Genomic DNA, 26,672 nt, shown 5'->3' with positions numbered 1-26,672 from the left:
CCCCCCCCCCCCCCCCGCCCCCCTTCCCGCCTCATTGAATGGAGAAACGCCCGATGTGGCTGGACTGCTTCAACTGTAATTGATGTGGACGCAGCGCGAAGCGATAATACGCGCGCGAAGGCCCTATGCAAATCAGTGCCACTAGCTGACGCATTCAAATGCCGAGGAGAACGGGTCCGCGCGGCCATCGATAGACCCGTCGGCACGCCCGCGCACCGCTTTGCAGAAAAGCAGGCCGGAGAGCGTACGTAACGCGGAAAGGGGAACCAGTTTCCGAACCGTTTTTTTACCGCTCTTCTTTTACTCGACCTGTCGATACGAACCGGTCGGCGGCAAAACGGAGCCAACGGACGGACTCAGCGCGCATTTGCTCGTTCGAACAAAATGTTCGCTGGCATTAGCCAGACCGCGCCTCCCGTTCTGCGGTGGCCGACGGCATGCGATGCGGCAACGAGTCTTCGGATCCCGGAGCACCCTCTCCAGCCGGTGACGTCACGAATTCGCATGGGGTACGTAGCGCGTGTACTGTACGTACTATCGTAGAGTACCATTGTCGTAACGTGTTGTTGCGCTCTTTCGTGGGCCGATATTGCGAAAGAATTCAGGGAGCTTCTCGAGACGCAAATTATACGGGGTGTCGTCCCACGTAACCTTAGCCAAACATTAAATGTACGCAAAAGCCGCGTAGCTAGACAGAATCAAGATAATGTTGTTTGTCGTCGCTCGGAGATACTTAGATTATTATTTTTTTCACCTCGCCTAATTATACACAATTAGTCTTAACTAATTAATCAACTTCTCAAATATTGGATGAAAATTGTCTAATGAGAAAATTATAGAGCTACGGTGAAAACCTCCCTATACGGCTTTCTGTTGCTCAATACGTGCTGCACAAATGTGTTTTTTCGGGCCGTGAAGATAGCCTGCAAATACGCGCAAGATTGCCGCGCGACTGGCCGCTCGAGGCACTTTCCGCGTATTAGCGGGCTTCTTTCACGCTCGTAAAAACACATTTGTGCAGCACGTATTGAGCAACAGAAAGCTGTACGGGAGTTTTTCGCGTTACTGTACAATTTCCTCATTAGCAAATTTTCACCCAGTATTTGAGAAGTTGATTAATTAGTTAAGACTAATTGTGTATAATTAGGCGAAATTTAAAAAAAGATAATAATCTGAGTATCTGCGAGCGATGACGAACAACATTATATTGGTTCTGTCCAGCTACGTGGAATTTGCATACTTTTAGACAAATGTTACGTGGGACAACCTGTATGTAAACTGCACGCCTGCATGCGTCGACTAGCTCATCTGTTATTTTAAACGAACTTTTTTTGAGGACACGAACGCTTAAATCTATTTCTTGAAAAAAATCGATTGAAACATTGGCTGCGATTTATCGTTCGATACTCTATCGATTGTTCACAGAATAGCCACGATACCATTCGTGCGCGTGTGTTCACAATTTTTGATGCACACGTGTGCCCGATAGCTGTGCCCGAGTCAAGAAAAGAAAGAAGATCGATATACGTTCTTGCGGCCTTACTTCATTGAAGTTTAATTTTGTTGGTTGTTTTTATTCTTTTTTCCTTGCTTCTTTTTTAAATAGAGAAATACAGTCACTTTAGCAAGCCTCAAGCTTGCAAGTGTTATTCCTTGGCTTTGTTTTCGTCGTGAATGTTTACCTCTGTAAAGGAGCAGAAGAAGAAGAAGTTGCAACGTTGCGAAGCAGTTTGAGGTCACGGCAACAACAGTTGCGAGTTTACTTTGCGCGTCTTCGAGGTTCGTTCGCGACGCGTACTCACGGTGAGCTTGATTGCAAACTTCCGACTGATTTATCCGCGTGGATGTGTCGGAATCCATTGTTTCGCGGTTTTAATTGTTGCGTCTGCATCCTCCCACGTGTTCTACTCGTTTCTCCAGCCCGCGATGGCAGCGCGCAGTCTCGCGATTGTGCAGCCTGTTGCGTGTGCGTGCAGTCTGTTTCCCGGACTTCATTACCATACAATGACTCGTATGACTAACGCCGCGTGCCTACGGGACGTGTTTGTCTGACACTCGCTCGGCGAGTGTTGCGCGGAAGCTATCTTGTTGGATTTTTAGCGTGTCGGGACAAAAATGCGGCACAGAAAGAAGATAAGAAACAGGATAAAATAAAATAAAAAAGGAAGCGGAAGCTTATTCGGGCCAACTTATTCTGTCGTCGCTGTTTATCGCACTCACATACGTAGGAGTCATCAGTGACGCGCGCGTTGTTTTGCAGAGTCACTATATACGCTGCGCGGGTTCGTGTTGGCGTATATATATATAGCCGCGCAGTGATGACGGAAAATACCGCGACGCGAATTCCTTCGAATGGAAAGCAAGAAACGCATCTCAGAACAACGCTCGCGACGGACGTCCGAGCTGCAAGCTGATATAGTGCGCTATAGTTAATTGATATTTCTTTTTCTGTGGGCCCGCGAGGTAGGCTGCGGAACTGATGCGCGTCGCCTTTGATTTGTGCGCGCGATTCAATAGTCCGTTATATTTTGATCCACTAGTCCCGTAATCGGTCACTGTTAAGTCGCGGCTTGAACGCTACACCATTCCCTTGATCTGTTTGAGATAGCCTCTTTTATTATTATTATTATTATTATTATTATTATTATTATTATTATTATTGTTGTTGTTGTTGTTGTTGTTGTTGTTGTCATACTATTCGAAGAGAGCCGAGCAGACGACCAGCACACGACAAACGGTCACCAGAAGACGCGTGCGTCATTCTGTTCGTCATAGACGCGTAAGGACACGTGAATCATGCATGCCACATGTGTTTAAACTCAGAGAGGAGGCAAAAAAAGAAAACAACAACAACAATAAACTGTAACGCGTCCATGCTGACTCGCGGAGTTTCAAGTTACCTGCTGTAACTGAATGAAGCGCACATGTTCTGTATTTCTCGCATTAGAAAACGCGAACTAAGGACTATTTCCAACGGCGGCACCACGCACGTGCTTGGTGGTTCCTCAGCTTTTCATTCACATAGTCAAGTTCGCGGTTGCCCGGATAAAGTTGTCCGCGGGTAAAGCTAATCCGCGCCGTCCACGAACCCGTTTCTGCTGAGGTTATAGCACGTGCAAAAGCTGGCGGCTGGCCAGGATGATCAGCGATTACGGTATAGAGCGGTAGCGTTGTGCGTAAAACCTTGTGCTAATGCTACTGTATTTCTACACGAGCGGCCACCTTCAGAAACTTCTGCCAACGGCAGTACGGTGTGCGTCGGCGCGATACAAGCATGCACGAGTTACAAGCGAGTGAGTGAGAAGGCGAACCTGCGTTTTAAATGACGGATAATGCTTAGAGTTATTAGCACTAGAGCGCGCACCGGTGGGGAGTTAACGTCCGCGCTGCCCGATTTGCATAATTGCCGGCCCGGAATCGCGGACCGCGCGCGATGCACGCTCTCTCTGATCGCGCGCGCCTCATCCCGACGCTGCAGCTTATTAAAAGGCTGCTCGAGACCTTGTGCTCTCCACAGCGCGGTCTCGGCATCTTAATGCGCACCGCACGGGAGCGTGTCAGACACTCGCTACAATTTGCAAATGAGCCGCTTTTCATCGGAGACTGCGGCGCGCGCCAGCACTGATCGCGAAGAATCGCGTGGGGCATGAAATTCCTTCGCTGGGGAAGTTGTACGTGCACGAAGACGACGCTTATATTCGAGATCTCACTGCGCGTTTAGAGAAACGCTATTGACTGCGGGGACGGATGATCGCGCAGCGGGGAGGACGTATACGAAAACTGTACACGCACCGATTCAGAGTATAATGTCGCGATGGAGCTGAACCTGTGTAGTCAAGCCGATCGGGAGTGCGAGGGCACACGACGCCGCGAATCTCTCCGCGTCAGAACCGTCGTCTGTCCAGTCGAGAACGCCGGAGCGCGTGCATTCACTCCAGGTGTCAAGTTACTCTCAAAAGTACTACTACGCACAGGGTTACCATTCTTCTTTCACGCCATTTTTAAATGTAGCCTAGGCTATATTTGCAGCTGTTGCAGATAACGTAATTCTAGTCCTTGAGGTGGATTTTTCAGAGAGGCGGACTTGCACGACAAATCGAAGTACTTGTTCAACTAATTAACAAACAATCACTAATTAAGTTTTTAATTAGTTACCTTACCGCACATGTCGTAATTTACGAAGTGTAGCCAGTGAGTTTGCAAGGTGTATCATACCACTTGGAATTAATTTCCAGGATGACACCAGTTTGGAGAAATGCACCATCAAACTCGTCGTCAAAGTTGCACTGTCGTTCCACTTCCATTTTTTTTTTACAAAACACTCTTTTATGCATTGAAAGACGAAAGTAACTGGAACGCCCATGTATTTCGTCCCACACCCTGGTAAATAATACCTCGAAATTTGTGTGCGATGATAAGTTGAAGTGGAGTAGAACCGTCGGCTCTTTTCTGCCTGCACTGAGGATGCCCCTTTGTTTACGAATGCGCACCTTGTATGTAGGAAATAATGCCACATAACTCACCTACCGCGTCCAGACGGCACCGTGGTTTGTTTTCAAGAACAATTCCAGCGCATGCGTCGTATACGTTTTTGATTAGCGAAACTTCGCGCGACGTCCTGCGCGTGCTTCGAGCACGGAGATTCGAGAAGGCGTGCTCTTTCGAGAGGATGACAATGACGTGGAGCATGACGCAGCCTTTGTCGTGCGTACAGACAAGCCGCGCCGCCGCTTTGTGACTGGAGCTTACACTTCGGTTACGCGTATATTCGATCGTCTTGCTGCACTCTTCATTGCTAGCGTATACGTCCTCTATAAGGTGAGGGACGAGGACGATGCCGCCGAAGCTTCAACAGCGCTGCCAGGCAACTGCTCGGTGTGACCTCCGCGCTTGCTTTTGTCGACGGACATGGGCACCGATATACACCGACGAAATGGCGCCGTGCGGAGTATATCAGCCTTCTCCTACCCGCCACACTTTGCGCAGTGACTGCATGTCGTTTTACCGCTGCGTGTACGAGGCCGCGGGTTCGAATGCCGTCCGCACTCAGACCGGGACAGAGTACGAAAACGTTCGTGCACGTAGGTTTAGGCGCACGTTAAGGTACAGATGGTCGAGATTAATCCGAAGCCCTCGATCCACTATATACGGCGTCACTCATATCCCCAGTGTTGCCACAAAACGACCCCCCCCCCCCCTCCTCCCCATGCTTCAGTCAATCAATATCGGCCTTCCAAAAATCATTACACGCAGTTTAGCAATTGTCTATTGTGCTTGTAACTTCTCAGACTTGCTATAGACATGACAAAAAAAAAAAGAGAGAACACACACAGATCCAACGCACATTGAGTAGTCTCTGAAACGAACCTTTCGCGAAGCGCGGTTAATACAATGCTACCATTAGTTCGGCCATTTCATTGCTGCATCTCCGGCGTAAAGAAAACCGGCGCGCGTACTTGCCTGACACACGCGGTAATATCGCCCCGAAGAGGTGGTTGACGTTTGCGCGATATTATTACACGTGCGATCGTGGCCGGTAGTGGCTGGAGCATCGGACTACACTGCAGGGGCTCGACCGAGACCCATCCCACCATCCGGCACGTCATTCAATTTTTTTTTTTTTCAAGAATGTGCTATTCGGCGAAACAGGAGCAGCAGCGGTGGCAGCCACGGTCAGGAAAGTCCGGGAGGATTCGCAAAGAAAGCCTTGCTTTGAATATGGTGAATCCTGCCTCCTTCCGTGCATTTGTAGTCCAGTCATCCAAAAGTTGTTCAAAAAGAAGTGTGTAGGTGCATTAGTCGATAAAACGTTTACAGGCTGTATAATTATATAATGTGTGCTTCATTGAATAAAAAAAAAAAAAAACACGTGTAAGTGCTGTTTCTCTAAATACAAATTTTGTAGGAGCACTCCGCCGTTTAAAGGCCATGCACGGTGACTTGCTTATATAGGCCCCGCCAAATGCGTCGGCGAAAGCGTGTAGTTGTTTCCCCGTCCAATTGCTCATTCTACATTCGACGAAAGCTGAAAAGCTCGATGAAAATATTTCGTACCACAGGTTTGCGACATACATTGTGGATGAGTGCTGTCGATTTTCTTTGTCCCCTATACACACGCATCCTCGCAGTACGCGTCTTCGGAACGTAACTTTATCTTTCTTATTTTTCACTTGCGAGTGGTGCGAATCCACGTTCTCTGTCCTGAGAGTCTGTCCATCACTGAACTGCTACCTTTGGGGCTTGTGCTGTTTACCTTTTCTTCTTATTTTGCGGCGCAGAAACGAGAAGTACAATCGCATGTTTGTGTAGCAGCGCGGGTAAGCTGTCTTCGAATGCGCTTAATTCTGCACCGGCGCGTGGCCCCAGGAGCACAGTCGCCGACGTGGCTGCGCTCAATGAAATCCTCGAAAAGTGCCCTATCTTGAATGCTAACTGTCTTGTGCCGCCTTTGCTGCAGCGTGCGAATGTGCCATGCTCGCGCGTTGCTCACGAGTGCACACACACACTCACGCAGGGCCGCCGCAGCCGGCAGCCCTCGCAGCTGGGCTCTTCGTCGGCGGGCTTCCCGGGGGACTTCGACGAGATCGAGTGCGACGACTGTGACCTGGCCACCGACGAGGACAAGGTGTGTTCTACCCCGCCCCTCCTGTGCGCATGCGTCGTTCCACAGGCGGCCTCCATTGCGCGCCATATGTACTTTGCTCATTTTCCCGGTTCTCGCGCTTATTTCCGCGCGTTTCTTCGGTATAAGCCCCTATACTGAAACGTCGCGTATGAACGCCGTATGTTTTCTCTTATTCGCGCTGAAGTGATGCGGGAAACGCATGAAAATGCGTGAAATTAACGGATTGTATACGAAACGTTGCATTAGCGAGGGCTTCGATGGCACTATATGTATATATACGTCTGCATAGGCACTCTTTCCCGTATTTGCACAAAATTCGAGCGAGGGCGTCGGCTTTTCTTTTTTTTTTCACTGCAGTTTGGGTGACAAATCTGCTGATCCTGCAAACAAGCGTTTGTCGGATTGCATTTCCCGCCAGAAACTTGGCCCCGCGATACACCGTGTGAAGTATAACGTATCGCGAGTTGGCGTCTATGCCGTTCGAGCTGACCGCAATGAATCGCATTTATGAGCGTAACTCCGGTTGCCGACCTGAGTCACTCAATTAAATCTAGAAGCCCGAAATATAAAAGAGAGCGCTCAGAACAAAAGACACGTGCTATAGAAATAAATAGACCCCCCCCCCCCCCCTTAAAATTGAATCCTCAGTGTGCGGAAAGTTTCTGCACTTCGCTGTAAATGCTTACGGTCCTCAATCGATGCTCGCGACCGACCGGTTATCAATAGCCGCTGCATTGAGCGATGTATAGTAACTACCATTAGTGGCCATAAATTCGCGCACGGTCATGGAATCCACGAATCCTTGCGCCGACAAGCGTAACTGCATCGTCATATATATCTATATATGGCTCACCCAAGAGCGGCGCTTCGGCACGAACGCGCTGTTGGAGGTAAACGCCGGAAGACAAAGCATTCCGCGTGTGCTGTGTATAAAACTGTGTGTGTGTGTGTGTGTGTGTGATATATATATATATATATATATATATATATATATATATATATATATATATATATGTGTAATCGCATTACGTATGTATCAGTACTTACTTATATGCAGCCGTCGCCAGACAATTGCTCGCCGCCTTCCCTAACCGAAACAGGCTTGCATACTTCGAAGCGGCGCTCTTAGCCACAGCGCCGCTTCGAAGTAACAACAACAGCGTGGCTTCTCTCTTTCTGAATAAACAATGACGATTTGCACGGAGAAGAAAGGAACTGTTTCTCCGACTTGGAGTCGCACGCGCGCTAAGAAAGAGAAATACACGGAGCGCGGCGCAAACCGCGCGCCGCGCCGAGCGTTGGTCGCTTCTCCCCCATCGAAAATGCAGTCGGTATGTGTATGATGAATAAAAGACGCGCCATGCGGTTCACCGCGAGCCCGAAGCATGGCTCTCCTTCCGCACAAACGGACCAATTTCTCGGAAAAGCGAGCGACGATTCTGAGTACGTAGCGATCCGGGGCGGGCGGTGTACCGTGGCTATATGGCTCCAAGGCGCGCGCGTGCTCGGCGCTTTAAGCGCATCGCGCCCGTATATATATATATATATATATATATATATATATATATATATATATATATATATATATATATATATATATATATATATATACGGGATCATCTGTCCGTGAGAGCCGTTCGGTCACGTCCGTGCGCCATACGCCGAGCTGCGCAGCGCTGTGGGTGGTGGTAGAAAGCGTTCGTTTGGCAGGGTTCTGCGAGTCGTACAGGAGGATTGGGCGAGGGGGTGGCAAGCTGTATAGGAAAAGTTCGGCGCCTTTGGTCTTTGGTAGTTCGAGGGGGGGGGGGGGGTCGGTATAAAGGCGCCTACACACGACACGAAAGTTTCCGTATACATACACCTGCCGCGAGTTGGCCCTGTTCTGTCTCGCACAGCCAAGAGGGGCCTTTGTTTCCGCGACAGATATATGTGGTACAAAGTCGCGCCGCGCGGCCCCGCCCCACCCCTCCACGTGCACTGTGGGGTGCACGACGCCGGGCAGGGGGCCTCCAGGGTTCAACAGCCTCGCCATTCTATTTTGTAGAAGAAAGCGAAACGGCAAGACATCGCGCTTATAACCGAGAGGGTTTTTATATAGAGTTCCGTGTTGAACTGGTGGCCGAGCCCTCGATTTACGTACCCGCCTGGATACCGCATTATATTTAGTGGCGCGAATTTTCGCGGGTTGCTTATCTATGTGTATGGATCCGGCGATATAAACGCGCAGTTGCGCCTTGATGCCCTCTTTAGATCGCGTAACGCTTGTGCGGTTTCCCTTCAGAATGTTCCAGCTTTTCTATGGAGCGCACGTCTGCGTGTGAACTGAAGGAGCCTTCAAAACGACGTCATAGTTGAAAGGTGTCACGTAACTTTACAAACGCGTCCTCTGGTCTCTAAGCACAGCAGGTAAATGACTATTTGACGCTTAATAATTATTTATAGTTTACACAGTGCGCAATGAAAAGAAATATCTGATTAGTACTTGGACATACTTATCCTGAAAAAAAAAAAAGGAGAGAAGAGAAAGGCTTTTCAACACTTTCATTATAGAAAGCGCTCAAGATGGCGTCTTATGTTGACGCTCTAGTTTTTCGCTCCGTCGCAGCAACTTGTTTTCTAAAGCACTAACGTGGTATACATGGCCTACTACCAACTGACACCTTTGTTTTGTCCTGTTGGGGTCTCGGTGCTGGCGCCCGTTATTGCGAATGGGTCGCAAGCCCCAAGGGTAGCGTTGGCCTGGCGGCCTGGGGCACTGGAAGCATCCGAAGGTCCCGGCAAAGCATGAGAAGACTGGTAACAGAACAACTTGTTTATTCTAACATAGCAAAAGAGCGGCCGGTTAGGTCGACCGAAGTGGAGAGACGGGAGAGCACGTAACTCAACAGAAGAAATCGGAGCCTCCCTCCTGGCGTCCGGGGGCAGCTGCTCTTATACTCTCGGCGTCGCGGGCCAGAAGGAAGGTCACGGGATGAGCCCACGCTACGGCGGAGCATGAGCCCACGCGACGGCGCGCACGGTCGAGCCGAGAGACATGTTGAGCCGAGTGTAGTGACGCATCGCCAACCCGCCGACGGACAGACCTCCTGGCACCTCACTTGGGGAGCTCCGCTCCCCGGCTGCCGCGCTTTGACAAGCGTGGGCACACACACACACACGCACGCACGAAGACACGTGGCACTGAAACACGCCTGGACACGCTTGGCGGGGAGGCGTTGCGGCGGCGTCGAACGGCCCAAAATGTCCGCCGCTTTGAACGAAGCCCCGGCGTCCGTTGCATCCGCGCCGGCATTACCGCGCGTTGTAGGCGAAGCGTAACAGACCGCCCCGCCGGGGGAAGGAGATCCCGATGGTCAGGGGACTGCATCCGCTGTCCGGAGGGATGTCGCTCGATGATGCTCATAACCGAAGTCGGGCGTCCTTTGGTGTTTCTTGAGCGCAGCGCACAGAGAAGGCCTCGTTCTCACGTTCAGGTTCACACAGGACACTGCAAAGTGACTTCGGGAGAGTTGACATTTTTGTTCTCGTTTCCGGCAAGCGTTAGAACTACGCCGAAAGTCAACCGCTCAGTCAGCAAGCACGGCACAACCCTCACTAAGCCCTGCCAGGCTCTTTCCCCTTTTATACTGCTGCCTAGTTCCTTACAGTAGTTTAGCAGCACTCAGAACGCGTCCACAAATCGGAAAATTGCACTAGAAAGCACATCATCACTTTGAAACACTACACAAAAGCAATAGGTTAAAAATCCTGCCTCAGGAAGAAAAACATCCGTAACAAGCAATTTTGAGGCTGATTCCCACGTTAGGGGCTTCGACTTAAGCCATCGGCGTTACCGTTGAGACTCCCCTTTTTGTAACGCACCTCAAAGGAATATTGTTGCAAAGCGAGGCTCCAGCGCAGGAGGCGGCCATTTTTGGGAGAGATGGTCTGCAGCCATTGGAGAGGGCAGTGATCCGTTTCAATGATAAACCTCGAGCCGGCTAGGTAACATGACAATTTCTGAACGGCCCACACGATACACGCACACTCTTTCTCGGTGGCGCTATACGCCTGCTCACGACTCGTCAGCTTACGACTAGCATACAGGACGGGGTGTTCTACTTCTCCATTTTCCCGTTGGCACAGTACAACGCCCATGCCTCGCTCACTAGCATCACACTGAACAACGAACCCTTTTGAGTAGTCGGGCGATCGTAGCACAGGCTGGCTTGTTAGGGCGCTCTTTAGGGCGCTAAAAGCTCTTTCCTTTGTCTCGTCCCAGACGACTGTTTGCGGCTCTGTCTTTCTTAGAGCATCCGTTAGGGGAGACGCGATATCAGAGTACCTGGGGATGTACCTCTGATAGTAGCCGGCGACACCTAAGAACGACCGAATATCGGTCTTCGTGCGCGGTTGCGGGAAGTCTCGCACAGCGGCCACCTTTATTTCAGAGGGGCGGCGACGACCCCGACCAATCACGTGTCCGAGGTAGACAACCTCGGCCTGTGCTAACTGGCACTTGGGAGCCTTGACTGTCAAGCCCGCATCGCGCAGGCGGGTTAGCACTGCCCGCAAGTGCGCCATATGCTCAGGCCAGGATGCGGAGAATATCGCTACGTCGTCTAGATACGGTAAAGCGAATTCTTGCTGTCCCCGCAACACTTTATCCATGAGGCTTGAAAAGCAGTATGGCGCGTTCTTCAAACCAAAACTCAAAACTTTAGGACGGAATGTCCCCATTGGTGAAATGAACGCCGCATACCTACTAGCCTCTTCTGTAAGTGGAACCTGCCAATAACCCCTGACAAGATCTAGGGTGGAAATAAACTGAGCGCTACTCACTCTCTCAAGGCGCTCCTCGATGTTAGGGATCGGATAAATTTGATCCTTAGTGATGGAATTAAGCCTGCGGTAGTCGACGCAAGGACGAGGTTCCTTGCCCGGTACCTCAACTAAAATCAAAGGGGAGGTATAATCACTCTCACCCGCTTCAATAACACCGAGCTGTAGCATTTTCTTTACCTCAGCCTCCATAATATCGCTCTGGCGGGGTGACACCCGGTACGCCTTGGATCGTACTGGCTCTGGGGAGGTAAGTTCTATGTCATGAGTAAGGACAGAAGTCCTACCAGGCCTCTCAGAGAACAGACCTTGAAACTCTTGTAAGAGCTGGTGTAGTTCGGTTTTCTGCTCAGGCGACAGCGATGCTTTACTTATTAAGTCACTAATGACTTGATCGGTGTCTTTCCTGTTCGTCACTGAGCCTAGTCCCGGAAGCTCGACCGGAAGCTCTTCGGGAACGTTTACCATCATGCACACCACTGCTTCCCGTTGCTTATAGGGTTTGAGCAGATTACAGTGGTAAACTTGCTGTGCTTTCCGCTTTCCTGGCAGACTCACCACGTAGTTAACGTCCGACAGTTTTTGAACAATCCGTGCTGGGCCCTCCCACTGCACGTCGAGTTTGTTCTTTAGCGATGTGCGCAATATCATGACCTCATCGCCCACCTCAAAACGACGGGCCCTGGCTGTCCGATCATAATAAACCTTGGCCCTCTGCTGGGCCTCTGCCATTGCTTCACCTGACAACTCCTGTGCCCTTCTTAAGCGTTCGAGGAGCTTAAGCACGTACTCTACCACGACTGGGTCGTCGCCCCTGCCTTCCCATGATTCTCGAAGCATGCGAAGCGGAGATCGCAGCGAGCGACCGTACACCAGCTCAGCTGGCGAAAACCCCGTAGCCGCATGCGGCGCGGTCCTTAATGCAAACATCACTCCAGGCAGACACAGCTCCCAGTCAGTTTGATGTTCAAAACACAATGCTCTCAACACGCGCTTCATGACGGAGTGGAGCTTCTCAACGGAATTCGACTGGGGGTGGTGCACTGAGCTGTGTAACAGCCTTACCCCGCACCTTTCGAGAAAGGCTGTCGTCAAAGCGCTAGTAAACACTGTACCCTGATCTGACTGGATTTCTGCAGGGAAACCAACTCGCGCAAATATGGACAGCAGTGCATTGACTATCTCAACTGAGCTGAGTTCTTTAAGCGGCACTGCTTCAGGGAACTTTGTCGCTGGGCAGATCACAGTCAAAATGTGTCGGTACCCCGTGGCTGTTACCGGCAGAGGTCCCACTGTATCAATAACGAGCCGTCTAAAAGGCTCCGTAATGATAGGTACCAACTTCAACGGCGCCCTCGATTTGTCCCCTGGCTTGCCCACCCGCTGACAGGTGTCGCATGTCTTCACAAAGTGGTCTGCGTCCCGAAAACACCCTGGCCAATAGTACTCTTGCAAGAGACGGTCCTTAGTTTTCTTAACTCCTAGGTGTCCGGACCACGAACCCCCATGCGACAAGCGCAACAGATCCTGACGATAGCATTGAGGCACGATCAGCTGATCGAACTCCACTCCCCTGCGGTCTAGATACTTCCGGTACAGGACCCCACCTCTTTCCACAAAGCGAGCATTTTTCTTGGCGATACCTTCCTTGACAATGCAGCGTATGTTTTCTAGGCTGCCATCCTTCTTTTGCTCGGCTAACAAAGCCGACCGGCTGACTTTTAGCAACCTGTTAAGTCCGTCTGACGTAGGCGCGATGAGCAAATCTGGAGACAGCTCTTCTAACTTTCCCGTGTCGGGATTTTCCTCTCCAGTATCTGGTGCCTTTAACGCTACAGGCGCAATTTTATTCAGTTCGGGCGTGCTCTGAATACCAGCTTGCTGCACCTCTGACCCTTTTTCATTGTTTGACAACGTCGGTCCCGCAACTACCGCCTTTGCAGCGAGCTCCCGAACCTTCGAGCTGGTTAAGGCCTGAACGCTAGCCTCACCAAACAAAAGCCCCTTCTCGCGCAGGAGGTGATCGGACCTGTTCGAAAATAGGTACGGGTACTGGGGGGGCAGCATAGATGACACTGCGGCCTCCGTCTCAAGTGCTCCGAAAGGTCCTTCAATAAGCACTTTTGCTACCGGCAGACACACGCTATGAGCTTCCACTGCTTGCTTGATCCATGCGCACTCGCCCGTGAACATATCGGGTTCTACGTAAGAGGGGTGAACTACATCCATTGTAGCTGCGGAATCGCGAAGCACTCGGCACTCTTTCCCGTTCACGAGGAGGTCTCGCATGTAAGGCTCGAGAAGCTTCATGTTCTCGTCAGTGCTGCATAAAGACAAAAACACGACTTTTGTTTTTGTTTCTGGACACTGCGCCGAAAAGTGACCCGGCTTCTGGCACGTATAACAAACGCGCGCTTGCCTCGTCTCGAACCGCTTTCTGCGTTCGGCTTCGGTTGCCGCCGTCTCCTTACGTTCGGTCGGACACTGCGCCGAAAAGTGACCCGGCTTCTGGCACGTATAACACACGCGCGCTTGCCTCGTCTCGAACCGCTTTCTCATGGGCGTGAACCTTGGCCTCTCAAACTTGGAGCCAAATTCACCCTTTTGACCGTCCTTAGCTCCACGAGCCCGACGCGTCACAAACTCCTCGGCTAACTCAGCGGCTCTAGCCACCGTACTAACGTCTGGCCTATCCAAGACCCAGTACCGCACGTTCTCAGGTAACCGACTATAAAACTGTTCTAGCCCGAAACACTGCAGAACTTTCTCGTGGTCACCAAACGCTTTCTCTTCTTTGAGCCACTCCTGCATGTTTGACATAAGCCTGTACGCAAACTCTGTATATGACTCACTTTTGCCTTTCTCATTTTCCCGAAACTTCCGACGGAACGCCTCCGCTGACAGCCGGTACTTTTTTAGCAGACTCGATTTCACTTTGTCGAAATCCTCTGCCTCCTCTCTCTCCAAGTGAGCGACTACGTCGGCCGCCTCGCCGGGTAGCAAAGTGAGCAAGCGCTGTGGCCACGTTTCCCGAGAGAACCCCTGCTTCTCGCACGTTCGCTCAAAGTTAACCAGGAACAAACCAATGTCCTCTCCAAGCTTAAACGGCCGCATCAGGTCAGTCATTTTGAACAATACTCGTTCTCCTGCACCGTGTGCCTGACTTCCATTACGAGCGCGTTCCATCTCTACCTCGAGACGCTTCATTTCCAAAGCGTGTTCGCGCTCTTCTTTTTCTTTCTGTTCTTTTCGTTCACGCTCATCTTTCTCTTTCTGTTCTTTAAGTTCACGCTCCCTCTCCTCAATGGTCTCAAGGCATTCCGACAGCTCGTCATCCTCAGCTTCTAACTCAAGAATAGCCCTTAGCAGTTCTGGTTTTCTGAGTTTGTCTGAGACATCCAGACCCAACTCTCTTGCAAGCTCCAGCAATATCGGTTTGCGCAACGACTTCAAATCCATGGCTGCTCTGAATGCTGCTTTCTCTACTGCCTACTATTGTCTTGCCGCAAACTAACCCGGCAGCAACGACAACCACAATTTACCAGCTCTGTTTCTGACACTAACAAAAGCCTGGCAAAACTCAGAAAAAGAAAGTCCCGCACTCACCAAACCTCGCAGCCAAGAATTCAGCGCAGTCGTTCCGCTGCAGGCAACCAGTCATCACACAGGGCTCGTTGCACTGCTCCCGGATGGTCGTTGTGCTGCTCAGCATACATTCAACCGCATCTCTTCGCTGCTGGCCTCCGTTGTCGCGATCTCACCGCTGGCAACCACCTGTTGGGGTCTCGGTGCTGGCGCCCGTTATTGCGAATGGGTCGCAAGCCCCAAGGGTAGCGTTGGCCTGGCGGCCTGGGGCACTGGAAGCATCCGAAGGTCCCGGCAAAGCATGAGAAGACTGGTAACAGAAAAACTTGTTTATTCTAACATAGCAAAAGAGCGGCCGGTCAGGTCGACCGAAGTGGAGAGACGGGAGAGCACGTAACTCAACAGAAGAAATCGGAGCCTCCCTCCTGGCGTCCGGGGGCAGCTGCTCTTATACTCTCGGCGTCGCGGGCCAGAAGGAAGGTCACGGGATGATCCCACGCTACGGCGGAGCATGAGCCCACGCGACGGCGCGCACGGTCGAGCCGAGAGACATGTTGAGCCGAGTGTAGTGACGCATCGCCAACCCGCCGACGGACAGACCTCCTGGCACCTCACTTGGGGAGCTCCGCTCCCCGGCTGCCGCGCTTTGACAAGCGTGGGCACACACACACACACGCACGCACGAAGACACGTGGCACTGAAACACGCCTGGACACGCTTGGCGGGGAGGCGTTGCGGCGGCGTCGAACGGCCCAAAATGTCCGCCGCTTTGAACGAAGCCCCGGCGTCCGTTGCATCCGCGCCGGCATTACCGCGCGTTGTAGGCGAAACGTAACAGTTCGTTAACATAGGATGTGCGCGACAGAAATCGTTCTGCGCCCATTTGACGAGTCAGAATGAGAGAAAAAGACCTCTGCTACACTTACTGGTATCGAAAATTCACCTTGCCTCCTATAAGGTAAACTGCGCAATTAGGTTGCCGCGAGGTGAAAACAACAACAACCAGAAAAGCGAAAAAATCACCAAGAGCCACCACAGTCACGCACTTCCTCGCGTTCGGAAACAAAAGCAGCACCAACAAGAAAAAAAAAAAAAGGAAGGGCGAGAGAGAGAGAGAAACAGGCCAGCGTCACGAGTGTCCATCTGATAACGAAGCACGGCGCTGACGCACGAAAGCGAGAACAAATGGAGCGTTGCCACGCACCGGGTGGGGATTCGGAGGCATTGGAAGGAGAGGGGCGCTGGACTTGCAGGCACCACCACCGCCAACGGCAGCGGCAGCAGCCGCAGCCTCCGTGCACGCTTCAGTGCGCCCTCGGAGGGAAGAAGCAATAATGGGCCACACCGAGAGACGCGGTCCTTTCGGTTTCTTCGGCAAAGATGAAAGGAAAGAAGTGGAGAAGAGAAAAGGAGACGTGGGGCTAAACTGGACGACTTTCGCTTTCCGTCCGCGCTGCCTCTACTTTGTACGTTACCTCCGCGCGCGGACTCGTATATAGGCGGACGCACACGGTCCTGCGGTGCACCGTGGCAGAGCTATAGGCGTGGTATGCGGAGGCCGTTTAAAGTCGTGAGGAAACAACAGAAAGGAGGGGAGAGGGGAGGGGAGGATTAGGAGGACCGTTCGGTTGTGGTATATAGTGTCGTCACTCTCTGTATAAGCTCTTTCCGAAGCGAGGAGGATAGGGGCACGCCCGCGGCTTTTTCTCGAGATTGCCCCCGAAGGCGTACTCGTACAGCGCGGCGTGTGTTTGCCGTTCGTTCCCGGGTCGTGCGCCGTTTCACGGCGCGGTACTCGTTTTTTACGGGTCCCGCGTGCGTGCCGTCTGCGTCCTCGGAACAATGTAAGGCAGGGCACCGTGCGGCCGAGGAAATCCGCGAGCGTCTTTATCTGTCTCTGTGCGTATACGTGTAGCGTGACTGCGACTATACTGCTACAACGTGACGCCACCCCCCCCCTCCCCTCATCCCCCCTTGCTTGCCCCTGCGCTCTCCCTTAAGCTTTAATTGTGCCCGTTTCCTGGTCATGGCTGCTTGCGACCGAACTGAGTGAGCTCCTTGCTCGGGGCGGGGGGTTACAAAGCGCGCACGGGCGTTCTTTTTTGCCCGGAAGCGCTTCCCCGCGGGCGTAGCTTCCGGTGGCCGTTTCGTTGATCACGAAGCGAAGATACATTTGTCGAGGGCTGAACGGTATTACTACACGCTACGCGAACGGCGCGTGCTCCTTCTGTAGCGGAGCGCATTTCGTGAGACTGCGAGCGGGCCGGGCATACATCTCTGCCGAGCGAATCGAGCGTGCGGCGGTCTGAATAACCGCCTTCGGAAGCGGGGTGGCTGCGGCACGGAGATTTTTTTCTTGGGTCGACGTGCGCCGAGTGAGCCGTTCGCGTCCTCGAACCACGCCTTCCTCTGCGCCAGATTTTGCCCCCTCTATAAACGCGATACATTAGTATATCAACGTGCCGGCAGGTTAGCGGTTGGCATTACGCCAATTCACGATCGACGATGCGAGGAATCTGGGCGTCCGCAGCGTGCTTCCAACGCTTGCGCCGATCTCCCGTGATCCTGCGTCGCAGACGCGCGGAAGTTTTTCTCGTGAGTGCGTTAGGACAGGTCGCGCGTTACGGTTCGTGTGGTGTGCGCTGGCAGCATTGTGGACGCGCCAACGTCTGCTGCCACATCTTGGTTGCTCGGAAAATGCCGCTGAAGGGGACCATGAAGAAACAAGAACGCCGAGAAAAAGACGGGTCAGAATGGTACTGTGCACTAAGATGTCAAGACCAGAGGTTTCTTCGTACCTCATGTAAGCCGATGAATGATTGCTCGCAGCATATGTGTAAAGCTGTAAAGTAAAGCGCACGTGATTCAGCTGCAACGCACTAAACTTTTGTAAACACCAAGAGAGAGAGAGAGAGAAAGAGAGAGAATGAAAAGGATGAACAATTGTACTCCTGCAGTCCCTAAGGATTGTTTCGTAAAGTAAACTAAACAAGAACGCAACTATGCGTTGCGCGCAAAATAACGTTCTACGAATGTTCTTCGCTGAACTTGCACTTATAGTCACGCTTAACTTGTTAGCACTCTAGTATTGTCTAGAAAAGCACACGGTATAAACGAAGTGTCCTGTGCATGATATCGGCTCATCCGTTCCTAACTTCTCCTATAGCTGGCTGTCGTGATTACGCCGCTTAGAAGCCTCTAAATCAGGAACTTCTATATAATGGTGGCAATACAAGCTTGCGTCCATTCCTTTCAGGCTTGCGAATCGCAAGCAATTTTTTTTTCTTTCGCATTAGATGGACTTGGTGCAAGGCACACGTACTAAAATAAAGGGAAAAACGTGTTAAATGCTTGCCTCACCCTCTCCTCTGATATACCCCCCCCCCCTTCATTGGCGCTGAGCCGTGCTGCCACCAGGGCTGCAGAAAAGAGCGCCAACATTTTCACATCGACCCACTTCTCTTGCAGTCCTGTTTGCACTGCCAAACCTCTTGTGCCGTTGTAGAGATGTTTCGTTTTCCAAGTCATAAGACATACAATGAGAGAAAATGAAGACACAAAGGAACCTCACTCCGCTGTAGATACCCATTCAGTTTTTCGCAACAAGCCTGATTTCTCTCTTGGGCAGCACGTGGCTTGAAAGTAATTCTGTGCGTTCTCGTCGCACACAAAGAACTTTCAAGTGCAATTCAAGCCTCAGTTGCATGGTATTAAAAAAGAAAGGGTAAGAAGGGCGGCACAATGATGAAAACTAATCGAAAGCCCTCCTCTATACGTCGGCCACCACAGCGCCTGGAGACGGAGTCTTTCGAGTGCGCGCAACCTTTCGTCCTTTGGAGTCAAAATATAGTCCGACACGGAAGACGACGATTGCGAATCCCGAACATTTATTGTTAAGGCTTTTCAGTGCGCCGCATATGTATTGAATGTCCCAGTTTACCGTTTCCATTTTTTCCTTCTTGACCCGCGCTCGTCTGTCGTGCAGCAGCTTCGGCAGGAGCTGGCCCAGGCCGTGCAGGAGCTGCAGCGCCTGGCGTCCGAGCTCCGCCGGCAGAGGGAGTGCAGCTCGGTCAACTCGGACAGCGGCGTGCCCCCGTCGCCACAGGAGCTCGACCCGAGCGAAGTGAGCGCCCACATGCTACAGGCGGTGGTCGCCGACCTCAGGGCGCTGCTGCAGGACATGCTCGCCGGCGGAGCGGTAAGGGCTCACGTACGGGCACATCGGACGGAGTCAAGTTTGGCTATCACAGTCACGAACTCTGTGCCCTAGTTAAAGAGCACGGATAACGTTTTCTCTTCATTTTTTTTGCCTTCAGAAGAACTATCAGACGTTTCGATGGGGCTATATATAATGCACACAAATCGCATTCTCAGTCGATCACGTTTCGAACGGGGACACTTTTAATTAACATCCAGCTCGACGCCTCACTAGAGCGACGGTCGCGTTGTCACTAGACTCGAGAAGTATCGGCGACGTCAAAATGGACCTCGACACAGGTGTCCCGTTCCTTTGGCGTCATCCACTTCCGCTGGCATCTAGGCATTCAACGCGCACTGAAAGTCGATATGCCCGAGAGCGATCGACCGAGAAATAGGGTCGTGAGCATAACCCGACTTAGTGTTTTTCTGAATTGTGCTGTCTCATTCAACTGTTCACGTTGTGTACTTTTTAGCGCACCGAAACAGACGCGTGGCGCGCTGGAACCACACGACAGGCGCGTGACCTTCTGTTTACATCATCGTGTCTAGTATTTTTCGTCGTGCTGTATGTATAGCTAAAACAAAATTTTCCAAGATGATTATCAAGCGAGGCTATATATAGTGCGTAGAACTTATGCAAAAAAGGTGAGGCGTGCAGACAGGACACAAGAGAAGTGGACAACACGAACGCCGATCCACTTCTCTTCTCTTGTGTCCTGTCTGCACGCCTCACCTTTTTTGCATAATGAATCCTTGCCAACTAGCTCAGCTTTATGTCGTTCTAGGCGTAGAACTTGTTGCTGGGCGAGTTGGTTGGGATCTAATGAATACATTGTCGCGCCAAAAGAAAAAAAAAAAAGGAAAATAAAGACTTGGGAGGGAGATCTGTCGTTTCGTACTCTCCCACCCAAGTCTTTATTTCCTTTCTTTTTTTGGCGCAACAATGTATTCATTATATATAGTGCGCTCGTTGTATAGTCTAACGGAGTGTTTCCTCGCTGCCTCGTGTCGCCCCTCGACTCGCCTGACGAGCTCTTGCTGCGCGCCACGTCGAGCGCAGGCCGTGTGCCAGGCGTGCCAGGCGGCGGCCGAGCGCGCCCGCGAGGAGGCCGAGCTTCGGCGCGAGCTGGCGGACAAGAGCGACGAGCTGCGCCGCCGCAGCGCCGACCTGGCCGAGGCCCAGCGGCAGCTGGCGCTTCGCGACACCGAGCTGCGGGCGCTGCACGAGGAGCGGGACAGGCTGCGCGACGACGTGGGCAGCAGCCGCATGGCCAAGGACGAGATCGTCAAGATGGCGTGGAACACGCGGGACCAGGCCGTCGCCAGGTACGCGGGCGAGCCCCTGTGCGTGTGTCTCCGTATCGACTGTATAGAACATACGGGGTGCTTGAGGAAGTCACCCGTTCGCCCGAAAGGCGAAGCATTGATTGCGATAGCGAGTTATTGGACAGCTGTACGATCTAAAGTTAGCTGTTTTATCAGCTGCATGAACTGCTGTAGACATTCGCTTACTAAATGAATTAACAAGCACGTTGTCATGCGCGCACAGACAAACGCGAGCACATCTCACTCGATGACCGCGCACACTCGCTGTCAGAACGCTGGCGTGATTAAGAGAGGCAGCAGCGGCGAGCGAATGCCCTTTCGCGCTGACTCTCGCTTCAACGCGAACTAGGCGCGCGAGAACACAGCGCGCCCGTAGCCATCAGCTATCCGGTCGGCTAGCCTTCGTACCCAGCGCAGATTGCCTCAAAGATAGGAAGCGCGCGGCCGCGCTTAGCCTCCACAGCCGGAGCAGAAGAAAGAGGAGATGCGCACTAACTTGCCCCCCACGCCCCTTCCTAGCGCGCTCAAATCACCCCGCTTTCCTCCCTTGTGAGCGTGAGAAGGCACCGCCGCATCTAGCCACCATCTTCTCGGCTCACCCTCGCAAGCATTCGCTCGCACCTACAGCCTGCGGCGCGTGGTCGCCGTGTTACCGCACTTGGACTTTATGCGGAACATCACGCCGATGACGACGGCGGAAATTTGCCTGCAGTGTCCCTATAATTGCTATCTACGACACCCCAATAAGCAGTGTGGCCGAAGTTTCATTCCAGCGGCGATCACGCTTCTTGATTCATGTCAGCTATTGACCTATAGCAGCCGTGTATGGGAATCTGCTATGTGACTAAATATGGCAGCCGCCGCCAGCCCCGAAACGGGTGAGGAGAAGGCTCCTGTTGAAAAGAAAGTGTTCGAGAAAAAAAGTTGGTTTCGCCCGAAAGGTGAAACATCGATTGCGATAGCAAATTAGTGGAAAGCTATACGAAGTAAGGATTGTAGTTTTATCGGCCTTAAAAACTTGCAACCATAGGAAACACAATTTCATAAGTACGGTGTCACGCGCGCACGAGCTAACATAAACGCATCTCACTCGATGACCGCGGAAACTCGCTGTCAAAACAATGGAGTGAGGAAGCGTGCAGCAGCAGCGGGCGAATTGTCTGGTGCTGCGTCTTGGATCAAGGCGAACTAAGCGTCGAAAACACAGCCCACGGCGGACTCTGTCCACGTCACAGTTGGCTTTCAAGATACAGCGGCCCGGGCGGGCGCACGCGGCGTCCCGGAGTAGAACGCGCCCCCTTCTCTCCTTCCCTCCCCTCCCCCCGGAGCCTTGCGCGCGACGGAAGACGTCTCGCTTCCTCTCCTTGCGCGCACGAGATTTAGCCGCGATCACCGGCTCATCCTCGCACGCTTTCACTCGCACATACAGCATACGGCGCGCGGCAACGATTTTATCACCCTTGGACTTTAATTAGAACCTCACGGCGACGCCGACGGCAGAAATGCGCCTGGGGTGTGCACATAATTGCTATCGCAATAAAAGGTGATTCGTGCTCCGCCTGTGAGCCCCACGCGCTGCGCACGAGTGTAAAATTTGGCTGACATGTTCACAGCAGCGTGTTCTATCCGCTGAAGGTGTTTTTTCACCAAGCCCAAGATGTGGTTCAGGGCCCCTCTAAAGGGAATTATAGTGGTGCGAAGTTAAACGTTTTTGCTTCTTCTGTTAGATTAGGATAGCGCTTCCTATCTCTGGCTGTACTGGCGCCTGATGTAGAAGCAATGCTAATTTTCTGTGGTCGAGGCATGTTTGCAGTCCGAGAGCAGAAGCAGCTGTAGAGAGTGGCGAGCGGCGCCCGGTGTCCAATCATTGCACCAATGAGCGCGCGCCTCCGCGCCTGGTAGCAGGTAGCCAATGGCGCGGTAACTGCGTCTCTAGCGCGTGAACGGCGTGGAGCTTACTACACATATAATGCAGATTGGCTGTTTTCAAGGTACTAAGTTGCGTTATCGCTTCACACTCCTCACAAAACCAAGAAATTGAGTCTTATCTTAAATTTAATTTATTAACTACTGCGTATATCCTCACGATTTTTCAGCATTATAAAGACGTTACTAGGTGTAGTTTAAGACTGCAGCATTATTTTGCCGGATTTGTAAGCGAAACATTCATTTCAGAAGGTGAACCAACAAATTGAAGATGACCTTGCTGAGAGCTTCCTATATAATGCTTCGTGTTAAAAGAAATTAAAAGACCGGTAACAGGAATGTGAAAGCAAGTCCATTTCACAAATGACCTCTTAAACGTCGATCCTTCCTTCCCAGACTTATGCCTTTGTTTGAAGTATTTTTAAAATGTATTCGTTATTATATTATCTTTGTCTTCCTTCATTGTTTTAATATTTTTTCGGTGCAGTGTGTGGCATTCCACAGTAAGCGGGACACGCGTCGCTCAAGTGCATTTTTTCCTGAGCTTTTGCTTCGCCACACAGTTACTTACGCTGCAGTGAAACCAGCTTCTCGGTGAACCTTCTTTTCAACGTTATGTTTGCGGCATGAAACTTGTTGAGAACATACGCGGTGTCTCGATCGTAGTGTTCCCGTTTACAGCGAAGCTGTTAGCCTCTAGTTGGTCGGGAGCTTTCCTGGCGGGCTCGCCTAAAACACGGCAGCTGGGAAAGGGGCTTATGTTTGAGCTTCTGCGTAACGGCATTATGTTTTCTCGTGTATTCGAATTACAATCCGATGATATCATGTGTGTAGGTTGTGTGTAAGTGGTACTTCACGAATTTCGTGACAATTTTTGCTTTTAGAAATTCAATCAGTTCAATAACGCACTTGTACCAGGCGGTGGGCCCAAAATACAAACGGCAGCTGGAAGGCTTTGTGTTCGATTTTCCGCGTAACAGAATTATCTTTTCTCGTATATTCGAATTACAGTACGATTCTATCATGTCTGGAGGTTGTGCGTAAGTCGTACTTTCCGAATTTTCTGACGCACCTTACTTTGAGAAACTGAATTACTTCACTTGCGCTAAGCGGAGGGCCTAGAGAAGAGTTTTAGAATAGGGTCCCCAATAGTTTGGGGCCCCTAAGAGCTTTACGGGTGTTAGCGTTGGGGCACGCAGGAGAGAGAGAGCGAGAGAGAGGGGGCTCTTTATTAGAAAAACAGAGAATTTTGCCGGCGCGTATATAACCGCTGGCATGCTACTCTGTATAGGGATGGGGAATGGGATGAAAAGATTCCAGAAAAGAGTGGGAGAAAAAAAGGATAAAAGTAAATATGAAATGTCCGAGTGGACCTGATACTAATATACACGCAGGAGTGAAGAGCTTTAGAATAGGGCTTTGCGTTTACGAATAGCATCTTGCGCTGACAGCGCCACTACGGCGTCAAAGAAAACCTATTAGAAATAACTTGCGTGTATTCGCGTTTAATTAAAGTTTAGAGGTTATTCTGTAAGCAGCAAACAATTAGTTGCGCTTAGTTTTGAGCAAACCAACTTTACGTGCCTTCACCAGTCAAGCTTAGCCGTGTTAGGCCTACGAGGCATAAAATGCACAATCTAATTCGGAATCAGCGGCGTCTAATGAATCAATCTTCATAACACACGCTAGTCGAGAGAAAGCGATAGCCGCAGTCACTTCTCCTAGCTTGCGAACTTCACGCGTTACCACGAATCGAACCCAGTTCGGTGCTAGGTCAGAGCCGTCGCTTCGATGGGTGCCGCCATGTTTGCTGACGCAAAGCTTTTGGGGCCGCTATTTGGGCTCGCGCTAAATCGGTGAAATAGCGTTCCCAACGCAAAACCCAAACGCAGTTTGCATCTCGCGCATGCGCAGTGGCTTCGACGCTATTTCTTTGGGGCCCCAATTCTAAAACTCTATATTAGACAGTTTTAGTTTAGGGACGCAAGAACTAGGGGCCACTGTACTGCGCATGCGCAGACCCCTACGTCTGAGTCTGCACATGCGCAGTACCGTAGTACCGTACCGCAGTACAAAAACTCTCTGCTTGGTAGCGGTATCGCCATCTAACGGCCGCGGTCGCTTGGACAGACCTCAAACGGCAGCTGGAAAAGGGCTTTGTCTTTCAGTTTCTGCGTAACAGATTGATGCTTTCTCGTATATGCGAATAACAGTCAGAGGTTACCATGTCCACAGCTTGTGTGTGTAAGCCGTACTTTGCGCATTTTCTGGCGCAATTTACATTTAAACATTAATTTAGTTCAATAAGGAACTTGCGCTTTGCGGACGGCGCAGAATAATGAGGATGCATGCTGCACCACCGCACACGTGCGTGCGCGCGTGATGTGCGTCGCTTGTGGTGGTGGTGCTTGTGCAACGACGTCGAACTTCGGTTGGGGTAGTGGTACTTGTCTAACGTCCATACCAGCGTCGCCGTGCAAGCACTTCCACAGGGTGAAATGGAGGGGGAATTTTTCTGTTTATTTGCGTTCTTTCCCGGTTTCTGGTAGACGAAAATGAACAAAACAATGATTATCGTAACACCAAGCTTATGCTTATGTACCTATAACTGCATCTGGTTAGTAGCTTCTTCTGTAAACAAGAATTTGAAAAGGTTACGACGCTTCATTGTCAGCTAAAATAACTTGGCGCACAACCGCAAAGCAATTCACTTGATGCGCCACAACTGTGAAAACTTATTTTTTTGCACATACAACCAGAAAGGAAACGTGATCGCTGCAGTGCGGCACAGCACACAGAGCATGAATTGCCATACGGCTGTGCAGTGAGAGACAGAACACATTGACAACTGAGTTGAACTCTGCAGTCTCGGCATTTTGAATGCGCGCCAAGTTGTCCTGTCAACATGATGACAAACGCATACAACGAAACAAGACATACCAATGGGATATATGCGCTCAACACATGTATTTGTTGCCATGTTGAACCAAACTGATTATACTATCAACTTAGTTCTCTCGGGCAGTTCCGGCTTCGTCGTATGCAATCCTATGCATATCAGCTGTCGCGTGAAACTGTTGAACACCTGCACATCAAGTACTGGCAACGCATTACAGCGTTCAAGAAAGACAAACTGCGCACAGTGTGAAGCAATGTAAACTAAAAACTTTCAAGAAATTACAACATCAAGAGTTTGCATGCTCCCCATCGATGCTGTTGCTGCTTTCCTTGCATTCTAATTAGCTCTCGATTTGTGTTAAACTCCGACGTCAAATCTCGTGGCGCATTGGGTTTGCAGGAAAAACAACACAGAGATTGAACTGGCCAAGACCCGCATCGAGCTGATGCACATCAACAGCCAACTAATGGAGGCCATCCAGCAGAAGGTGGAACTCTCCCAGCAGCTGGAACAATGGCAGGTCGGTTTACACCCGCTCCCAGTCTTTTCTTTCCTTTTTTTGCACTAGCACCAGGGTGAACATACTTGAACGAAAGCTTTGAACAGTTCACATACCAGCTGGATATTGCAGCACAAGTACCAGCAGCTGTGATGCAGGATCGTTAGAAAAACCATGCTTCACGGGGAACATATAAAGCCAATTTTGCCGAGTGAGCCATGGTTGGCCGAAAGGGATGCTTACTACTTCGACCTTACGCAACCTTAACAGCGTCTCGAGCAACCTGCAGGTTGAGTACATGTTTAGAACAAGTTTGCTCTAGGCAGCATAGGTTTGGCTAAAAGGAAAATGAACATACACTTAAGGCATCTGTGCTTCATTATACAGTCTAGCTAAACTTTGCAGGCATACCTTGTACACATGCATGAAAATATGCGTGCAGCACTATATAAGTACTGTAACGCACACGGATGGTCAAACCTCATTATAACAAAGTCAGATGTGACATAAAAATACCTTCTTGTATCTGTTTTAAGCATATGTTCGTTTTGCACTGACATAGATGAGATACATGTTAAAATTATTTAGTTAGAACCAATAATTTGTTATATATATGTGTTTCTATATCGCAGTTATTCTGTATACCATTGTTGCCGTGTAACATCGCTATGATTTCTTCTTGTTCCTGTGATGTTGGTACTGGCAATGAGTGTCAAACCGCTTACTATGGTGCAAGTCCCGTGACGCACTGCACCAGCATACAGCCTCGAGTTGGCTCCTCCCGCGGTGTC

The 26,672-nt window shown here is 50.9% G+C and overlaps 1 protein-coding gene across 3 annotated transcripts in view; it reads left to right on the top strand.

Annotated features, from left to right (window-relative positions):
• LOC126539654 (BICD family-like cargo adapter 1) overlaps positions 1–26,672 on the top strand; it is a 196,909-nt gene that overhangs the window by 166,675 nt on the left and 3,562 nt on the right. For 2 of the 3 annotated variants that reach the window (XM_050186533.3, XM_072287275.1), the window contains exons 5-8: positions 6,515–6,625; positions 19,017–19,229; positions 20,292–20,557; positions 25,782–25,902. In XM_050186533.3, the coding sequence (XP_050042490.2) occupies positions 6,515–6,625; positions 19,017–19,229; positions 20,292–20,557; positions 25,782–25,902 (711 nt within the window). The remainder of the gene's footprint in view (positions 1–6,514; positions 6,626–19,016; positions 19,230–20,291; positions 20,558–25,781; positions 25,903–26,672) is intronic. The other variant, XM_050186534.3, reaches the window with a different exon arrangement.

Source organism: Dermacentor andersoni, chromosome 3 (genome assembly GCF_023375885.2).
Source record: "Dermacentor andersoni chromosome 3, qqDerAnde1_hic_scaffold, whole genome shotgun sequence".
Classification (NCBI taxonomy): Eukaryota; Metazoa; Arthropoda; class Arachnida; order Ixodida; family Ixodidae; genus Dermacentor; species Dermacentor andersoni.
The sequence above is the reverse complement of the archived record's forward strand: the minus strand, read 5'-3'. Positions and strand labels throughout refer to the sequence as shown.